The sequence below is a fragment of the Leucoraja erinacea genome, chromosome 6, assembly GCF_028641065.1.
Source record: "Leucoraja erinacea ecotype New England chromosome 6, Leri_hhj_1, whole genome shotgun sequence".
NCBI classification, from domain to species: Eukaryota; Metazoa; Chordata; class Chondrichthyes; order Rajiformes; family Rajidae; genus Leucoraja; species Leucoraja erinaceus.
The window spans coordinates 48290574-48306611 of NC_073382.1; the positions used below are offsets into that span (position 1 = coordinate 48290574).

A 16038-nucleotide genomic window follows, 5' to 3' on the forward strand; every position below is an offset into this window, starting at 1 on the left:
TAATGCGCCAAATGGCCTAATTACGCTCCTATAACTTATCAACTATCATTTAACAATGCATTTACACTTAGGGTGGCAGAGTGGCGCACTGATAGGAGGTTGATGCCTTACGGCGCCAGAGCCTTGGGTTCGATCCTGACCTTGGGTGCTGTTTGTGCGTTCTCCCAGTGACCACGTAGCTTCTCTAAATTATCCCTGATGTGTAGGACATAGAATTACTGTACGGGTGATTGTTGGTTGGCACGGTTTCAGGGCCGCAGGGCCCGTTTCCGCACTGTATCTCTGACGCAAACTAAACTCTGAGTCATTTCATAGCAAAAGGATTTGAGTATAGGAGCAGGGAGGTTCTACTGCAGTCGTACAGGGTCTTGGTGAGACCACACCTGGAGTATTCCGTACCGTTTTGGTCTCCAAATCTGAGGAAGGACATTCTTGCCATAGAGGGAGTACAGAGAAGGTTCACCAGACTGATTCCTGGGATGTCAGGACTGTCTTATGAAGAAAGACTGGATAGACTTGGTTTATACTCTCTAGAATTTAGGAGATTGAGAGGGGATCTTATAGAAACTTCCAAAATTCTTAAGGGGTTGGACAGGCTAGATGCAGGAAGATTGCTCCCGATGTTGGGGAAGTCCAGGACAAGGGGTCACAGCTTAAGGATAAGGGGGAAATCCTTTAAAACTGAGATGAGAAGAACTTTTTTCACACAGAGTGGTGAATCTCTGGAACTCTCTGCCACAGAAGGTAGTTGAGGCCAGTTCATTGGCTATATTTAAGAGGGAGTTAGATGTGGCCCTTGTGGCTAAGGGGATCAGAGGGTATGGAGAGAAGGCAGGTACGGGATACTGAGTTGGATGATCAGCCATGATCACATTGAATGGCGGTGCAGGCTCGAAGGGCCGAATGGCCTACTCCTGCACCTAATTTCTATGTTTCTATGTTTCAGGTCGTAAACTTACAACTGGGATTTTTCTCCATGAATTGTTTCTTGCAGTAGATGATGCAGAGGATGAGAAGAGCCAGCAGAACCATGGCCAATGCACTGCAGATAACGGCAGCCAGTGCGGTGTCCCGCGGACTGGAGGAGGTCGATGGGATCTTCACAAGGTTCACTCTGGTGTTACCTGAAAACAGCAATGGAAAGCATGGTCAGTACCAAGTCTAAGACATCGTTATCTTGAATCCCACACTTCGGCTATCATTCACAACTGTATTAATATGTACTGTGAAACATGCACAATGAAGCAGTTCTATTATTCAGGGCTATAGATTGGGCGGCGTCTGTGGAAATACTTCAAGTCTGAGAGCCTCTTTTTCTCCATTCATAGATGCTGCCTGACCAGTTGTGTATTTCCAGTATTTTCCACTTAGAGTCATAGAGTCTTACAGCAAGGAAACAGGCCCTTCAACTTGCCCACACCGCCCAACATGTCCCATCTACCCTAATCCCATCTGCCTGCATTAGGGCCATATCCATCTAAACCCATCCTATCCATGTACTTGTCTAAATGTTTCTTAAACATTGCAATAGCACCTGCCTCAACTACCTTCTCTGCAACTCGTTCCATACACCCACCACCCTTTGTGTTAAAAAGTTACCCCTCTGGTTCCTATCAAATCCCCCCCCCCCCCCCTCAAACCTATGTCCTTTGGTTCTTGATTCCCCTACTCTTGGCAAGAGACTCTATGTGTCTATCTGATCTATTCCTCTCATGATTTTTACCTCACATGTTTCCATTTTCAGTATTTTTTCATTTCTATAAGATCAGGCTGGTAAATAGTGGGGTATGGTCAGAAAGGAGAGGATTTACGCAAGGAATTGTAGGCAGGATTTGGGAGGGCCATATGCATGGACTGGGAAAGGGGAAAGCAATGAGGGAGTGTGATGATAGATGGTTGAGGCAATGTTAGTTTGAGTGGCAGAATGGTGGGTGTCGGAGGTGTAAGGCAATGGTCCTGACCTTAGCGATGGGTGTGGTTGGCAGTCACACAAGTGATAGGAGTAGAATTAGGCCATTCGGCCTGTCGAGTCTACTCCACCATTCAATCATGGCTGATCTCCGCCAATCCCATTTTCCTGCCTTCTCCCCATAACCCTTGACATCCATCCATCTCTGCCTTAAAAATATCCACTGACGTCCTCCATGTAATTATGAAATCCCAGGGGCTGGGAGAGGTCATGTCTGATGCAGAGAGGTGCTTGGGTGGGGTCAAGCAAAACTCGTGACCTTGGAGTGGTCTGGAGTCACATCCAATGTCCGGGAGAGTGAGAGAGGGTTTTGCCAGAATGCTGCCTGGGTTAGAGGCCATTAGTTATAAATAGAGATTGGACAAACTTGGATTGTTTTCTCTGGAATGTCAGATGTTGCAGAGAGACCTGATAGAAATATGTATAGTTATGAGATGCATAGATAAGGTGAAGTCAGAACCGTTCTCCCGGGGTGGAAATCAAAGACTGGGGTGGAGATGTCGAAGGCTAGACGGCATTGATTTAAGGTGAGTGGGCAAAGTTAAAGGATAGGTGCGGCAAATGTTTTTTTACACAGTGTACTCTGTTTACATATTCTGTGGTGCTGCAGCAAGTATGAATTTCATTGTTCTATATGGGACATATGACAATAAAACACTATTGACTCTCTCTTGACTCTTGAGAGTGGTGGGTGCCTGGAACATGCTACCAGTGGCAGGTACAATAGTAACGTTTTTAAGAATATTTTACTTAAGCATGTTCTACAAAGTAGAGTGTTTTAGATGGCTATGTAGGGAATGAAGCGATATGGATCACGTGCAGGCAGAGATGATTAATTTGGCTTGGACATTGTTGGCCCTGGGGCCTGTTCATGTGTTGTAATGTTCTATGTTCTATGTGGGTGGGTACAAATAAAAGAAAAGAAAGCAATCATTCTGCACCTTTCACATTCCAATGTAAGACATCAAAGTGACTTAAGACCAATAAACTACTTTTGAAGGCCAGTTGCTGTTGAAAACCAATATGCATACGCAGTCACAAAAGAAAATGTGATAAAGTAAAAAGTTGCAGGTGCTAGGAATCTGGAATAAAAACTGGAAATGTTAGAAATTACTCAGCAGCTCAAGCTGAAATGTTCCAATTACATGATATTTGCTCAACACACTGTTGGCTGTGGGACAAATATTGACCAGGACACAATGGATAACTAAAAACCCAAAAAGCTACAGATGCTGAAAGTGTGGAATACACAAGAACAGGCAGACAGATGGAGGGAGAGTCTTTTCAGATTCATAACCGATCAACAGAGGAAGGGTGGCACAGTGGTGCAGCGGTAGTGTTGCTGTCTTACAGCGCTAGAGACCCGGTTTAGATCCTGGCTACCAATGCTGTCTGTATGGAGTTTGTACGTTCTCTCTGCGCCCGTGTGTGTTTTCTCCAAGTGCCCTGGTTTCCTCCCACACTCCAAAGACGTACAGGTTTGTAGGTTAATTCTGTCTGTCTGTCTGTCTGTCTGTCTGTCTGTCTGTCTGTCTGTCTGTCTGTCTGTCTATCTATCTATCTATCTATCTATCTATCTATTTCACTCCAACACGGGGTTGAGTGGTGCCATCTGCTTCATGATGTCCTGGTGCAGTGTTAGCCATTGGCCATGATGCAGTTTCACTCACAAGTAAGCTGGGTGGATGAGCAGTCCTCTGAACACAATACATAACAGAATTCAACATAAAACATAAACATCCACCACAGCGGAACCAGCACCCCCCGCTGTGGCGGAAGGCACAGAAGTTCAGTCAATCTTCCTCCTCCGTTCACCCGTGGTCGGGGCCGTGAACCCTCCGCAGTCGCCGCTACAGATGGCCTGATGTACAGACCCTCTCGCCAGGGTGATCGAAACTCCAACATCTGGATGGATTGGAATTCCCAAATCGGCCGCTTCCTACCGGAAACAGCAGCTTCATGATGCCAAGACCACGGGCCCAGTGGTCAGAGCACTTCTTCTGCCGTTCCTCGGCAAAGGATCGCAGGAGTCCGTGTAGCGCCCGCGGCTCGAAGCCCCACAGACCGATCCGGTCAGCAGGCCCCCCGCAGCCGAAGCTCCAACACTGGCGACCCCTGGCAAAGGATCGCAGCTCCGCGATGTTATAGTCCATGCTGCGCCCGCTGCTGAAGCTCTGGGCTCTGGGCCAGTCTCCGGTCGGAAAGGTCGCTCCAATCCAGTTGTTAGGCCGCCAGAGGGGCGAAAATGCGACATGGAGAAAAGTCGCATCTCCGTCGAGGTAAGTGACAGGGAACGGTTTCCCCTATTCCCCCCCTGCACCCCCCACACAAGACACACTGGGAGACATACATTCAGACACGCTGAAAACAACAAAAAATCCAAAGAAACACACAAGCTGCTGGCGAGGCTGCCATCTTGGGGGAACACTGTCCCTAATGTGTAGGATAGTGCACGGGTGATCGCTGGTTGGTGTGGTCTTGTAAGCAGCATCAAATCCGGGTCTCAGGCGTGGTAAGGCAGCAGCGTCATAGCCTCCTGAATCTATATTCTGCCCTCTGTATCTTCCCCTTTGCTCTATCTATTGTCCTTGAGTTTGACCTGATTGCATTTATGTATGGTGTATCTGATCTGTTTTGATAGCTTGCAAAACAACATTTTCACTGTACATATGTGACTATAATAAATCTAAACCTAAAACACAGAACAGTAGAGCACAAGAACAGGCCCTTCCGCCCACAGTGATTGCGCTAACATTCAGGCCAACACCATATTTTATCTCCCTGCAAATAATCCATATTCCTCCATTCCCTGCATATCCATGTGTCTATCCAAAAGCCTCTTAAATGCTACTATTGTTGTATCTGCCTCACCACCAAAGATCTTAGAGCAGAGCAAGATAGGCCACTCCTGCTAAATACGATGGGCTGACGTGTAGTACGCTACGGAGGGGATCCTGGGCATTTTTCACCGCCCATTTTTATAACCGGAGCCTACCTGACCCGACCTGACTCGCAGTGTATTCAATGTTGCGGAGCAACAGTTTGTGTGTGTGTGATATAGGGTTAGATTCATAATTCTGTCAGTTCATACTTCTTGTCAAGAATAAAATTTGACTCTGGTAATTGTCTTTTTTAATGTTTTTTAAATTATTTCTTTTTAAATGGCTCACAAGCTGTGTTTGAGTTGATTTTGTAGTAACCGGAACCTACCTGACCCGACCCGACTCGCAGGGTAATTGACATTGCGGGGGAACAGTTTTTGTGAGTGATATAGGGTTAGATTCATAATTCTGTTAATTCTTGTTAAAGAATAAAATGTTTATAAACACACATACATGAATGTGATATAAATGTAGAAACATTGTAAATCTCCCCGCAACTTCACACACACTAGGCCCTGTCCCACCCCTCAACTCTTCCCCCCTGCATATCTCCTTTAAACTTACCACCCCACCCTTCACATTTAAGCTTTATGCCCCTGTCCCACTTAGGAAACCTGAACGGAAACCTCTGGAGACTTTGTGCCCCACCCAAGGTTTCCGTGTGGTTCCCGGAGGTTGCAGGTAGTTGCCGGAGGTTGCAGGTAGTGGAAGCAGATAGGGAGACCGACAAAAACCTCCGGGAACCGCACGGAAACCTTGAGTGGGGCATAAAGTCTCCAGAGGTTTCCGTTCAGGTTTCCTAAGTGGGACGGGGGCATTACCCTCCAGTATTTGATTTTACCACCCTGGGAGAAAGGTTCTGTATCTATGCCTCTCAGAATTGATTTTACTTCTATCAGGTCTACCCCCGGCGTTCCAGGAAAACAATGCCAAATCTGCCCACCTCCCCCTGTAGCTAATATTCTGATTCAGAAGCAAGAATCACCGATGGGGAGTTACTGGTTAATATCAGTGCAACATTGTAAAGTTTAGGTGCAAGCTGTTAATGCTACCAAATATTGACTTAGGTTGAAGCTGACAAGGCAGTGTTAATTTTTTTAAGTGTCCCTGGTAGGTTCAACACCATGTCAATGTCAGGTCACTATTGTTATAATGCCGTCTGAAGAAGGGTTTCGGCTCGAATCGTTGCCTATTTCCTTCGCTCCATAGATGATGCTGCACTCGCTGAGTTTCTCCAGCTTTTTTGTGTACCTTTAGGTCACTACATGGTTTCTCGGAGTTTCTTAAATTGCTGTGAAATAATCTTCATGGAGTGAGAATCACAGTTTCACCAGAAATATTGTACAGGAGAAATCTTTACCTATGCCGCCCAGATAGGAATCTTAACCATTTCGTAAAAACCTTGCGTGAAAATTCAAAATTCTCCAACTGGCATTCCACATGCTCGGAAAACAAAATTACAATACTAATGTTAGTCCCGAGGTAATTCTTTAATTCTATTGTTTCGGAAGATCATCATGTTTGGCGGGGAGTTACACTTCAGTGTCAGTGGATGAGGAGAAACCTGATAAAGTGTATAAAATTATGAGAGGCACAGATAGGGTCGACAGTCAGAACATTTTCCCAGGGTGGAAATAGCAAAGATATCAAAGATTAGAGGACATAGTTTTAAGGTGAGATGGACAAAGTTTAAAGGAAATGCGCGGGGCACGTTTTTTACACATGACTGCTTGATTAGATCATGATTTTCTAATTTTGATGCTGCTACTCCCTTCATGATGATTATTTTTTATTTCATTTTTCTATTAGCGGTGGGAAACTGGCTCATGGCTTAAGGAGCTTTTAAATACATGGATGTGCAGAGAGTGGAAGAAAATGGATCATGTGCAGGCAGATGAGATTAGTTTTGGCATCTTGGCATCATGTACAGTACGGGCATTGTGGACTGAAGGGTCTGTTCTTGCGCTGTACTGTTCCATGTTTTACCTTCTAAACCCTCTTTCATGTACGAACGGAAGGCAGCATCTGAAGAAACAGTCTGAAGAAGGGTATAGACCCAAAACATCACCTATTCCTTTTCTCCAGAGATACTGCCTGGAGTACCCGCTTGGGTACACCAGCATTTTGTATCTATCTTCGGTGTAAACCAACATCGAAGTTCCATTCTACACAAACTGAAGACAGGTGTGAAGAATGGTCATTAAATTTGCATTTGATTTTGGCATCATGGTCAGCACAACCATTGTGGGCCGAATGGCCTGTTCCTGTGCCTTTCTGTGCCCCATTTCTTCCACTCACTCAGAAATATAATAACCTTTTCCAGTGCAGGAAGGTTCAAATATATTTGATTTCTTTGTTCAAAATAATGACTGAGGAGTTTCACATTATGGAAACGGCTTGATTTTACAGATTACAAAGCAATCTCGCCCCAGGGGTCCGCTGCAATAAATCTTACCAGTGAACCTGTGCTCCGTGGCTTTCAAGGTCAGCATAACAGTAAGATGTGGTAACCAGAATTTGCACAGATCTCCAGATGTGGTTTGAATAGGGCTTTGTACGGTGCTGGCAAAACTTCCTTTTATGTTCCCCCCCCTATCATTATAAAGCCTAGCACGCATTAGTCTTTTTGATTTTTTAAAAATATATATGCTTCTTTGTATTTGAAAGCTGAACTGCAACTGGTTCTCTCTCCACAGATGCTGTCTGAAAGGGCAGAGCATTTCGAGCATTTTCTATTTTCATTTCAGGTTTCGAGTATTTGTTTGATTTGCACAAGATATTTAAATCCAACCTCAGTATAAGATTACAATGAAATTTTGATGGCACTTCAAACATAAGCATTGAAAATATAAGACCATAACAAATAAGAGCAGAAATAGGCCATTCGGCCCATCATGTCTGCTCCATCATTTGGTCGTAGCGAAGCTATCTTTCCCTCTCAACCCCATTTACCTGCCTTCTCCCCTTTGATGCACTTTCTAATGAAGAACTTATCAATCTCTGCATTAAAAATACCCAATGACTTGGCTTCCACCACTATCTGTGGCAATAAATTCCACAGATTTACCACCCTCTGGCTAAAGAAATTCCTCTTCATCTCTATTCCTTTCATTGAGGCTGTGCCCTCTGTTTCTAGACTCTCCAACTTGTGGAAACATCCTCAACACATCCACTCTAGCCCTTTCATTTTTGATAGTTAATATATAATTGCAACAATATACCTTGGAATGTTTAAAATTAAACATTCCAAGGTATATTGTTAAAAGAACAATTTTAACATAATAACAAAAATCAACATAAAGTTGACTGCTATCTGGAATATAAAGTAAGGTGCCAGTACCTCCAGAAGCTTTTCATTTACAGAGTTAGAAATAACATTACATGAATGTACGCAGTGTTCCTAACAATATATCTTATTTTCACATTCATATTATCAGAATCAGAACCAGACTTTATTCGCCAAGTATGTTTTGCAACATACGAGGAATTTCATTGGCCAGGTCAGTCATACAATTAAAAGTAATAGATCACTCAAAACCACATTATAACATGAACATCCACCACAGTGCCTCCTACACATACCTCACTGTGATGGAAGGCGAAAAAAAAGTTTGTCCTTCCCTTAGTTCTTCTTCGGTCGTGGGCCTCGAGCCCCCGTTGATGGGACGTTCTTGACTGCCGTAGCCGGCGGCGTTCGGGTCCTCCGCGTCGAGGTGATCTGCTCCTGCATCGGGGAGATGTCAGCTCCCCCGCGCCGGGCGATCAAACCTTGCGTCAGGGCTGGACGAACCTTCCCGACTATCCTCTCCAGAAGACTGCGAGCCCTTGATGATAAGTCTGCGGTGGTCGCAGTGGTAGCGATCCCAGGCAAGGGATCAGCTCTGATGTTAAGTCCATGCTCCACGGTGGGGTTCACGACAGTCCGAGGAGGCTTCCCGCTCCATTGATGGTAGGCCGCAGAGCCCGGAGAATGTGATCCGAAAATTTATCACATCTCCAGGAAGGTAAGAACCTGAAAAAATGTTTCCCTCGATCCCCTCGCCCCTCCCCCCACATAAAACAAACCGAAGAACATTAAAACAAAAACTTTTAACAAACTAAAAAATAACAAAAAGTGAAAAGACGAACAGACGGCCGGCAGGGCAGCCATCACCCAGGCGATTATGTGGAATTGCGCAAAATTAAAATGAATCTTGAAAGTGTTTGCTGACTGGAAACAAAGCTTTAATGATCACGTTTTTGAAGTGTGTGCTTTCACAAGCTAACCCAAACTTATGTCTGTCTATCTATGTACTTAATGACAGACTTGAAATAGAATGGGTACTAACTGAAGAAAGACATGAATTTGATATATTTTTGCAAGTTCTTTCAAAGTTGTTCAAAACAAAAAACTGAATAAACAATAAGCCAAAATGTTCGAGTCATAGAATCTCACAGCACCGAAACAGGCCCTTCAGCACAACTCGTCGATGCCGACCAATGTGCCCTATCTAAGCTAGTCCCATTTGCCCACCTTTGGTCCATATCTCTCTAAACCTTTCCTATCCATGTACTGTCCAAATGTCTTTTAAATGCTGTTATTGTACCTACATCCACTACCTCCTCTGGCAGCTCATTCCATATACCCACCACCTTCTGAGTGAAAACGTTGCCTATTAAATCTTCCTCCTGTAGTGAAAAGCTTTTGTTGCGGGCTAACCAGCCAGTGGAAAGAATATACATTATTACAATCGAACCATCCACAGTGTACAGATAAATGATAAGGGGAGAGGGGATTCAGAAGAGCATAGTTAAAGTAAGGAATGCTGCTGCTGGAGTTGAGGTTTAATAGAGTGGACCCATTGTAACGCGTGATTGCTGATCCACTTCTGGGACCAGTACGCAGAGTTACCTGGCAAAAGTTCCTTAAACGCTGAGATAGTAGGTCTGACCAGTCTATAATTTAAATCAGTTAGCTCAGTGTAGAGCAAGAAAGCCTAGACTTAGGGCAGCACGATGGCGTAGTGGTTGAGTTGATGCCTTACAGGACCAGAGACCCGGGTTCGATCCTGACTATGGGTGCAGTCTGTACAGAGTTTGTACGTTCTCCCTGTGATCGTGTCGTTTTCTCACAGGTGCTATGGTTTCCTCCCACACTCCAAAGATGTACAGGTTTGTAGGTTAATTGGTTTTAGTACAGATTGTAAATTGTACCTAGTATGTCGGATAAGTGCTAATTTACAGGTATCGCCAGTCGGCGGGGACTTGGTGGGTCCAAGGGCCTGGTTCTACCTGTATCTCTAAACTAAACTAAGCTTTATGGTTCCACACTACAGCGCTTTGCGGACTCTGTTTCTTGCACCGAACATTCAAACAGGCAGATTTATGAAAAGACTATGATAAATGTTGGTTCTCTTAAACTTGTTGATCCTTTAGGAGGTGCATAGGAGAGTTCAATAAATGTTATTTCAGTCTTCAAAGCTTTACTTAATTGAATGACTGCAAGGCAAAATAAAATTACTGTTATTAGACACACAACAGTTTAAGAAAAGTAAATCCTACATGAGCATAATCCCACATTCTGAGGTCTAACTGCATACCACTGTGACAAGGTGGCTGGTTTTGACTTGCAGATGAAAGCCCTGGGGACTCAAACAAAGAAGTCAGCTTAAAAGAATTGCATAGAACAGGAGGAAATATTTTTTTTTAATTATTCGTGAAACAATCCAATAGAAATATAAAATCTTGACTGGTTTTCCTTTGTACTACCATTTCTATGCTACATTATGTTCACAGCCTGACTTTATCTATGAGTGAACTTATTCTGGTGTTAGCCAAAGACAGGGTGAGTCATCGACCTACATGGTACGCAAGAACTTACCTTGACTTTAGACTATAGATATACAGCTCGGAAAGAGGCCCGTCAGCCTACCAAGTCCAGTGATCACCCTGTACACTGGCACTATCACTGGCACTATCCTACACACTATGGACAATTTTTACAACTCACCTAAGACAATTAACTGACAAACCTGTACATCTTTTGGAGTGCGGGAGGAAACAGGGGGAGCACCCGGAGCACACGGGGAACGTGCAAATTCCGTACAGACGGCACCCATAGTCAGAAACATAGAAACATAGACATAGAAAATAGGTGCAGGAGGAGGCCATTCGGCCCTTCGAGCCAACACCGGCATTCATTATCATCATGGCTGATCGTCATCAATAACCCGGCCTGCCTTCTCTCCCTGAAATGTACCTCTCTCTTAAATCCACCTAGAACTGAAATTCACAACTCTCAACATTCCCCTACCACTGAGCTGTAAAATTCCGCCCCTTATGCCACTCGCCAACCAATTTTTCCTGCATCTAGCTTGTCCAGTCCTTTTAAATTTTATATGTTTCTATAGGAAGACTTTAGACGAAGCTATACCACTGGCTGTAAACTGCCCAAACAAAATATGGGGAAGAGTTTAGAGAGCTACGGGCTAAATGCACAATGGGTCTAGCCGCACGTGAAAAAAAATTAGGAGTGATCCTCTAAAAGATAGGCTGAAGACACAAACAACCAGTAAGTTTTATACTAATTGTATCAATCCACTAGGGCCACTTCCAATGGCAGTCTCAGTGTTATCTGTCATGGTAACTAATGTCATATTTAAATGTATCACATGTTACTATAGAAACATAGAAAATAGGTGAAGGAGTAGGCCATTCGGCCCTTCGAGCCTGCACCGCCATTCAATATGATCATGGCTGATCATCCAACTCAGTATCCTGTACCTGCTTTCTCTCCATACCCCCTGATCCCTTTAGCCACAAGGGCCACATCTAACTCCCTCGTAAATATAGCCAATGAACTGGCCTCAACAACCTTCTGTGGCAGAGAATTCCAGAGATTCACCACTCTCTGTGTGAAATATGTTTTCCTCACCTCGGTCCTAAAAGATTTCCCCCTTATCCTTAAACTGTGACCCCTTGTTCTGGACTTCCCCAACATCGGGAACAATCTTCCTGCATCTAGCCTGTCCAACCCTTAAGAATTTTGTAAGTTTCTATAAGATCCCCCCTCAATCTTCTAAATTCTAGCGAGTACAAACCGAGTCTACCCAGTCTTTCTTCATGAGCCAGAAAGGTCAGGGGACACATGTTCCAAAGATGTAAAGGAATGGCGGATGAATGTTTATGTTCAGTGTCCTGGAGGTGTGTTTATTACATTCGGATCCAGGTGAGGATCTGACATTATCAACATACTCAATGAATGATAATAGCAGGAATTGATTGGTGGGAACTGATATTTTAATCTTTGAAGGACACAAAGTCCTGGTTTAACTCAATGGGTCAGGCAGCATTTCCAAAGAACATGGATAGGTGCCATTTCATGTTAAGAAGGAACTGCAGATGCTGGAAAATCGAAGGTAGACAAAAATGCCGGAGAAACTCAGTGGGTGAGGCAGCATCTATGAAGCGAAGGAAATAGGCAACGTTTCGGGTCAAAACCCTTCTTCAGTCTGAAGAAGGGTTTCAACCCGAAACGTTGCCTATTTCCTTTGCTCCATAGATACTGCCTCACCCGCTGAGTTTCTACAGCATTTTTGTCTCCCTAGGTGACATTTCTGGTCGGGACCATTCTTCAGATTGATTTCTCGCTTTTCCAAATGTTGACTAACCTGCCCAACCACAGCAGGTTTTCAGTAGTTCCTTCAGATGTCATCTATTCATGATCTCTCAAGAGAGGAGGGCATAACTTTAAGGTGACAGTGGCAACGTTTGAAGGCGATGTGCAGGTCAAGCTTTCTTACACAGAGAGTGATGTCAGGACTTTCATATGAAGAAAGACTGGATAGACTCGGTTTGTACTCGCTAGAATTTAGAAGATTGAAGGGGGATCTTATAGAAACTCACAAAATTCTTAAGGGGTTGGACAGGCTAGATGCAGGAAGATTGTTCCCGATGTTGGGGAAGTCCAGGACAAGGGGTCACAGTTTAAGGATAAAAAATCTTTTAGGACTGAGATGAGAAAAACATTTTTCACACAGAGTGGTGAATCTCTGGAATTCTCTGCCACAGAAGGTAGTTGAGGCCAGTTCATTGGCTATATTTAAGAGAGAGTTAGATGTGGCCCTTGTGGCTAAAGGGATCAGGGGGTATGGAGAGAAGGCAGGTACAGGATACTGAATTGGATGATCAGCCATGATCATATTGAATGGCGGTGCAGGCTCGAAGGGCCGAATGGCCTACTCCTGCACCTATTTTCTATGTTTCTATGTGATGGGTGCCTGGAACACGTTGCCAGGGTTGGTGGCGGAGGCAGATACGATAGTGGCATTTAAGAGGCTATCGGATAGGCACATGGATATGCAGGCAATGGCATCGCCACCGCCCATCTATGTAAAAAGAATTGTCCCGCACATTTCCTTTAAAGTTTGCCCCCCTCACCTTAAAGCTCTTTAATTTTCCACCCTGAGAAAAAAGGGTTCTTTCTGAGTGCAGCATTTTCGGCACTTTGTACATTGCAGTAAAAAATTAATTCAAGTAATTTTGGCCTCTCCCTCTCTCTGTGGTGCGAAATTTTTGGATTTGAATCTTGGAACTAGAGGATTGCCACGGGAATCTGGGGCTACAGCTGTTCATAATATACATCAATGACTTGGAGAAAGGATCAAGTGTAATATAAGCAAATTGGCTGTTTATACAGCGCCATACGAGTTGTGAGGGGGATGGAGAGAGACTTCCAAGGTATATGAACAGGCTTAAAAGTAAACGAATGACCGTGGCTTATGAAATATAATGTGGAAAAGAGTGACATCATATGCTTTGATGGGGGAAAAATAGCAAAAGGGAAGAAGTTTTAAAGAGTGGGAGATTTGTAAGGGTGTCAGGGGTTATGGGTAGATGGCAGGAGAATGGGGGTGAGAGGGAAAAATAGATCAGCCATGATTGAATGGCGGAGAAGATTCCGCTTCTATAATATAAACATGAAAGTCAGGAATGCTTACAGGGACGATAGACACACAAAGCTGGAGTAACTCATTGGTCAGGCAGCACCTCTGGAGAAAAGGAATAGGTGACTTTTCGGGTCGAGACCCTTCTTCAGACTGAGAGACAGGGACCTGGGAGTTGTTGTACATGGGATGAATGAAAGTTAATGTGTAGTTACAGCAAGCAATTAGGAAGGCCATAGATATTTATTGCAAGTGGTTTGCAAGAGTAAATAAGCTATTACAGCATTACATGGCATCAATGATGAATCGCACCTGGAATGCTATATTCACGTATGGTCTCCTTACCCAAGGAATGATCTACACTGATAGAGACAGTGCAAAAAAAGTTAACTGGATTGGTTCTTGGTAAGGCAGGATTAGAATATAGAATAGTGCAGTACAGGAACAGGCCCTTTGGCCGACAACATCTGTGCTGAATTTGATGCCAAGTTAAACTAATCTCCTCTACCTGCCAGTGATCCATATCCCTCCATATCCATGTACCTATTCAGAATCCTCTTAAACGCCACTTTTGTATCTGCTTCCACCTCTACCCCTGGCAGCCTCTCCTAGGCACCCACCACCTTCTGAGGAAAAAACATTGCCCCGCACATCTCCTTTAAACTTTTCCCCCCTCAATCTTAAAGCTGTGCCCTATACTCTTTGACTTTCCATCCTGAGAAAAAGGTCTGTCCTATCTATGCCTCTCATAATATTATACATTTTGATCAGGTAGACGGATTTCCTATGAGGAGAGATTAGACAGACTGCACCTAGTCTCTTTGATTTTTAAGAATGAGAGGCGATACCTTGAAATAGACAAAATTCTTACAGGGCTTAGTCAGAGTCATACAGCGTGGAAACAGACCCTTCAGCCCAACATGCCCATGGTGATCAAGATGCCCCATCTACACTAGTCTCACCTGCCCGTTTTTGGCCCATATCCCTCTAAACCTACCCTATCCATTGATATGCATAGGGTTTAGAGGGCTTGGTAAATGCAAGAATGCTTCTTCTCTGCAATTTCCAGAACCAGACACCAGGAGTCACCCCTTTAAAATAGGAAGTCGGCCATTCAGGACGGAGACAAGAAAAATGTCTTCACCCAGAAGATAATGAATCTTTGGAATTCGCTAGTTAAGAGGAATTGTGGAGACAATGATTACTGGGATATTTTAGGAAGAATTTCATATATTTTAGAATGCTAGGGGAACACAGGGTTGGAGGTTGTTGGCAGAAGGTAGTACTGAGAAAGTAAATCAGCCAACATCTTATTGAATGGTAGTTGGCCAGAAGAATTTATTGAAACAGATACAATTATGACTTTTAAGCAATATTTGGAGATAGGATGGGGATGGGTTGAGAGGGCCCTTTAAAGTAAACCTGTTATAACAGACCTTACTGCCTCCATAAATGGTGTTTGTTGCTGCCAATGTTCTGCTATAACCGAGTAAAAGATTCACTCCAATCATCTAGCAGTCATTCTGTGAGACGATGAGTTGCGTTCAAATACAGTTCTCTTCAACAACTAAAAATGTATTTTTGTTACTGCAAGCTTAAAAACTAAAGGCTGTTTGATACATTTCATAGTGCCAGTCAAAGCGATTGCTTATCAATGTCAATGCCTTGTCAATGTCAATAGCCTCCGCAGTTTAACTAGCAGTCTGTGTTCTTAAAAGAGACTGTCTGCTATATCCAAAACCCATTATGAAGAGGTCTGTAATAATAAAGGTTTATTGTACAGACAAATGGGACTAGTCCAATATGTCAACTTGGTTAGAATGGATAAGGTGGGCTGAAGAGCCTATTTTTGTGCTATGATTGTGCATGGCAAGTAAATGACCTACCCTGCTTCTTCCCCTTATGTTCTCATGGGGAAGCAACAACGCGTGGACTGTAACTTCTGGATTTGTGCGTTTGCCTGTGCATGCACAAAAACACACGTTGCTGAAAGGTCTGAAGGAGGGTCCCGACCAGAAATGTTGCTCATCCACTCCTTCCACAAATGTTGCCAGACTCCAGAACTTTGTGTTTTACTCAAGATTCCAGCCTCTGAAGTTCCATGTGTCTCCAATCCTGAAGGTTGTTACTAGTTTCCTACAGTTTGACAGCAATTGCTGTTGACCTTACTGTCTCCATAAATTCATATGTCATAGGAGCAGAAGTAAGCCATTCAGCCCATCGTGTCTACTCCGCCATTCGATCACGGCTGATCTATCTTTCC

General features: G+C 43.9%; 1 protein-coding gene across 1 annotated transcript in view; it reads right to left on the reverse strand.

The window, feature by feature from the left end:
• The window catches only part of LOC129698089 (tumor necrosis factor receptor superfamily member 19-like), a 61479-nt gene that overhangs the window by 12777 nt on the left and 32664 nt on the right, over positions 1-16038 (reverse strand). The window contains exon 5 of the mRNA XM_055636955.1: positions 960-1124. Within this exon, the coding sequence (XP_055492930.1) occupies positions 960-1124 (165 nt within the window). The remainder of the gene's footprint in view (positions 1-959; positions 1125-16038) is intronic.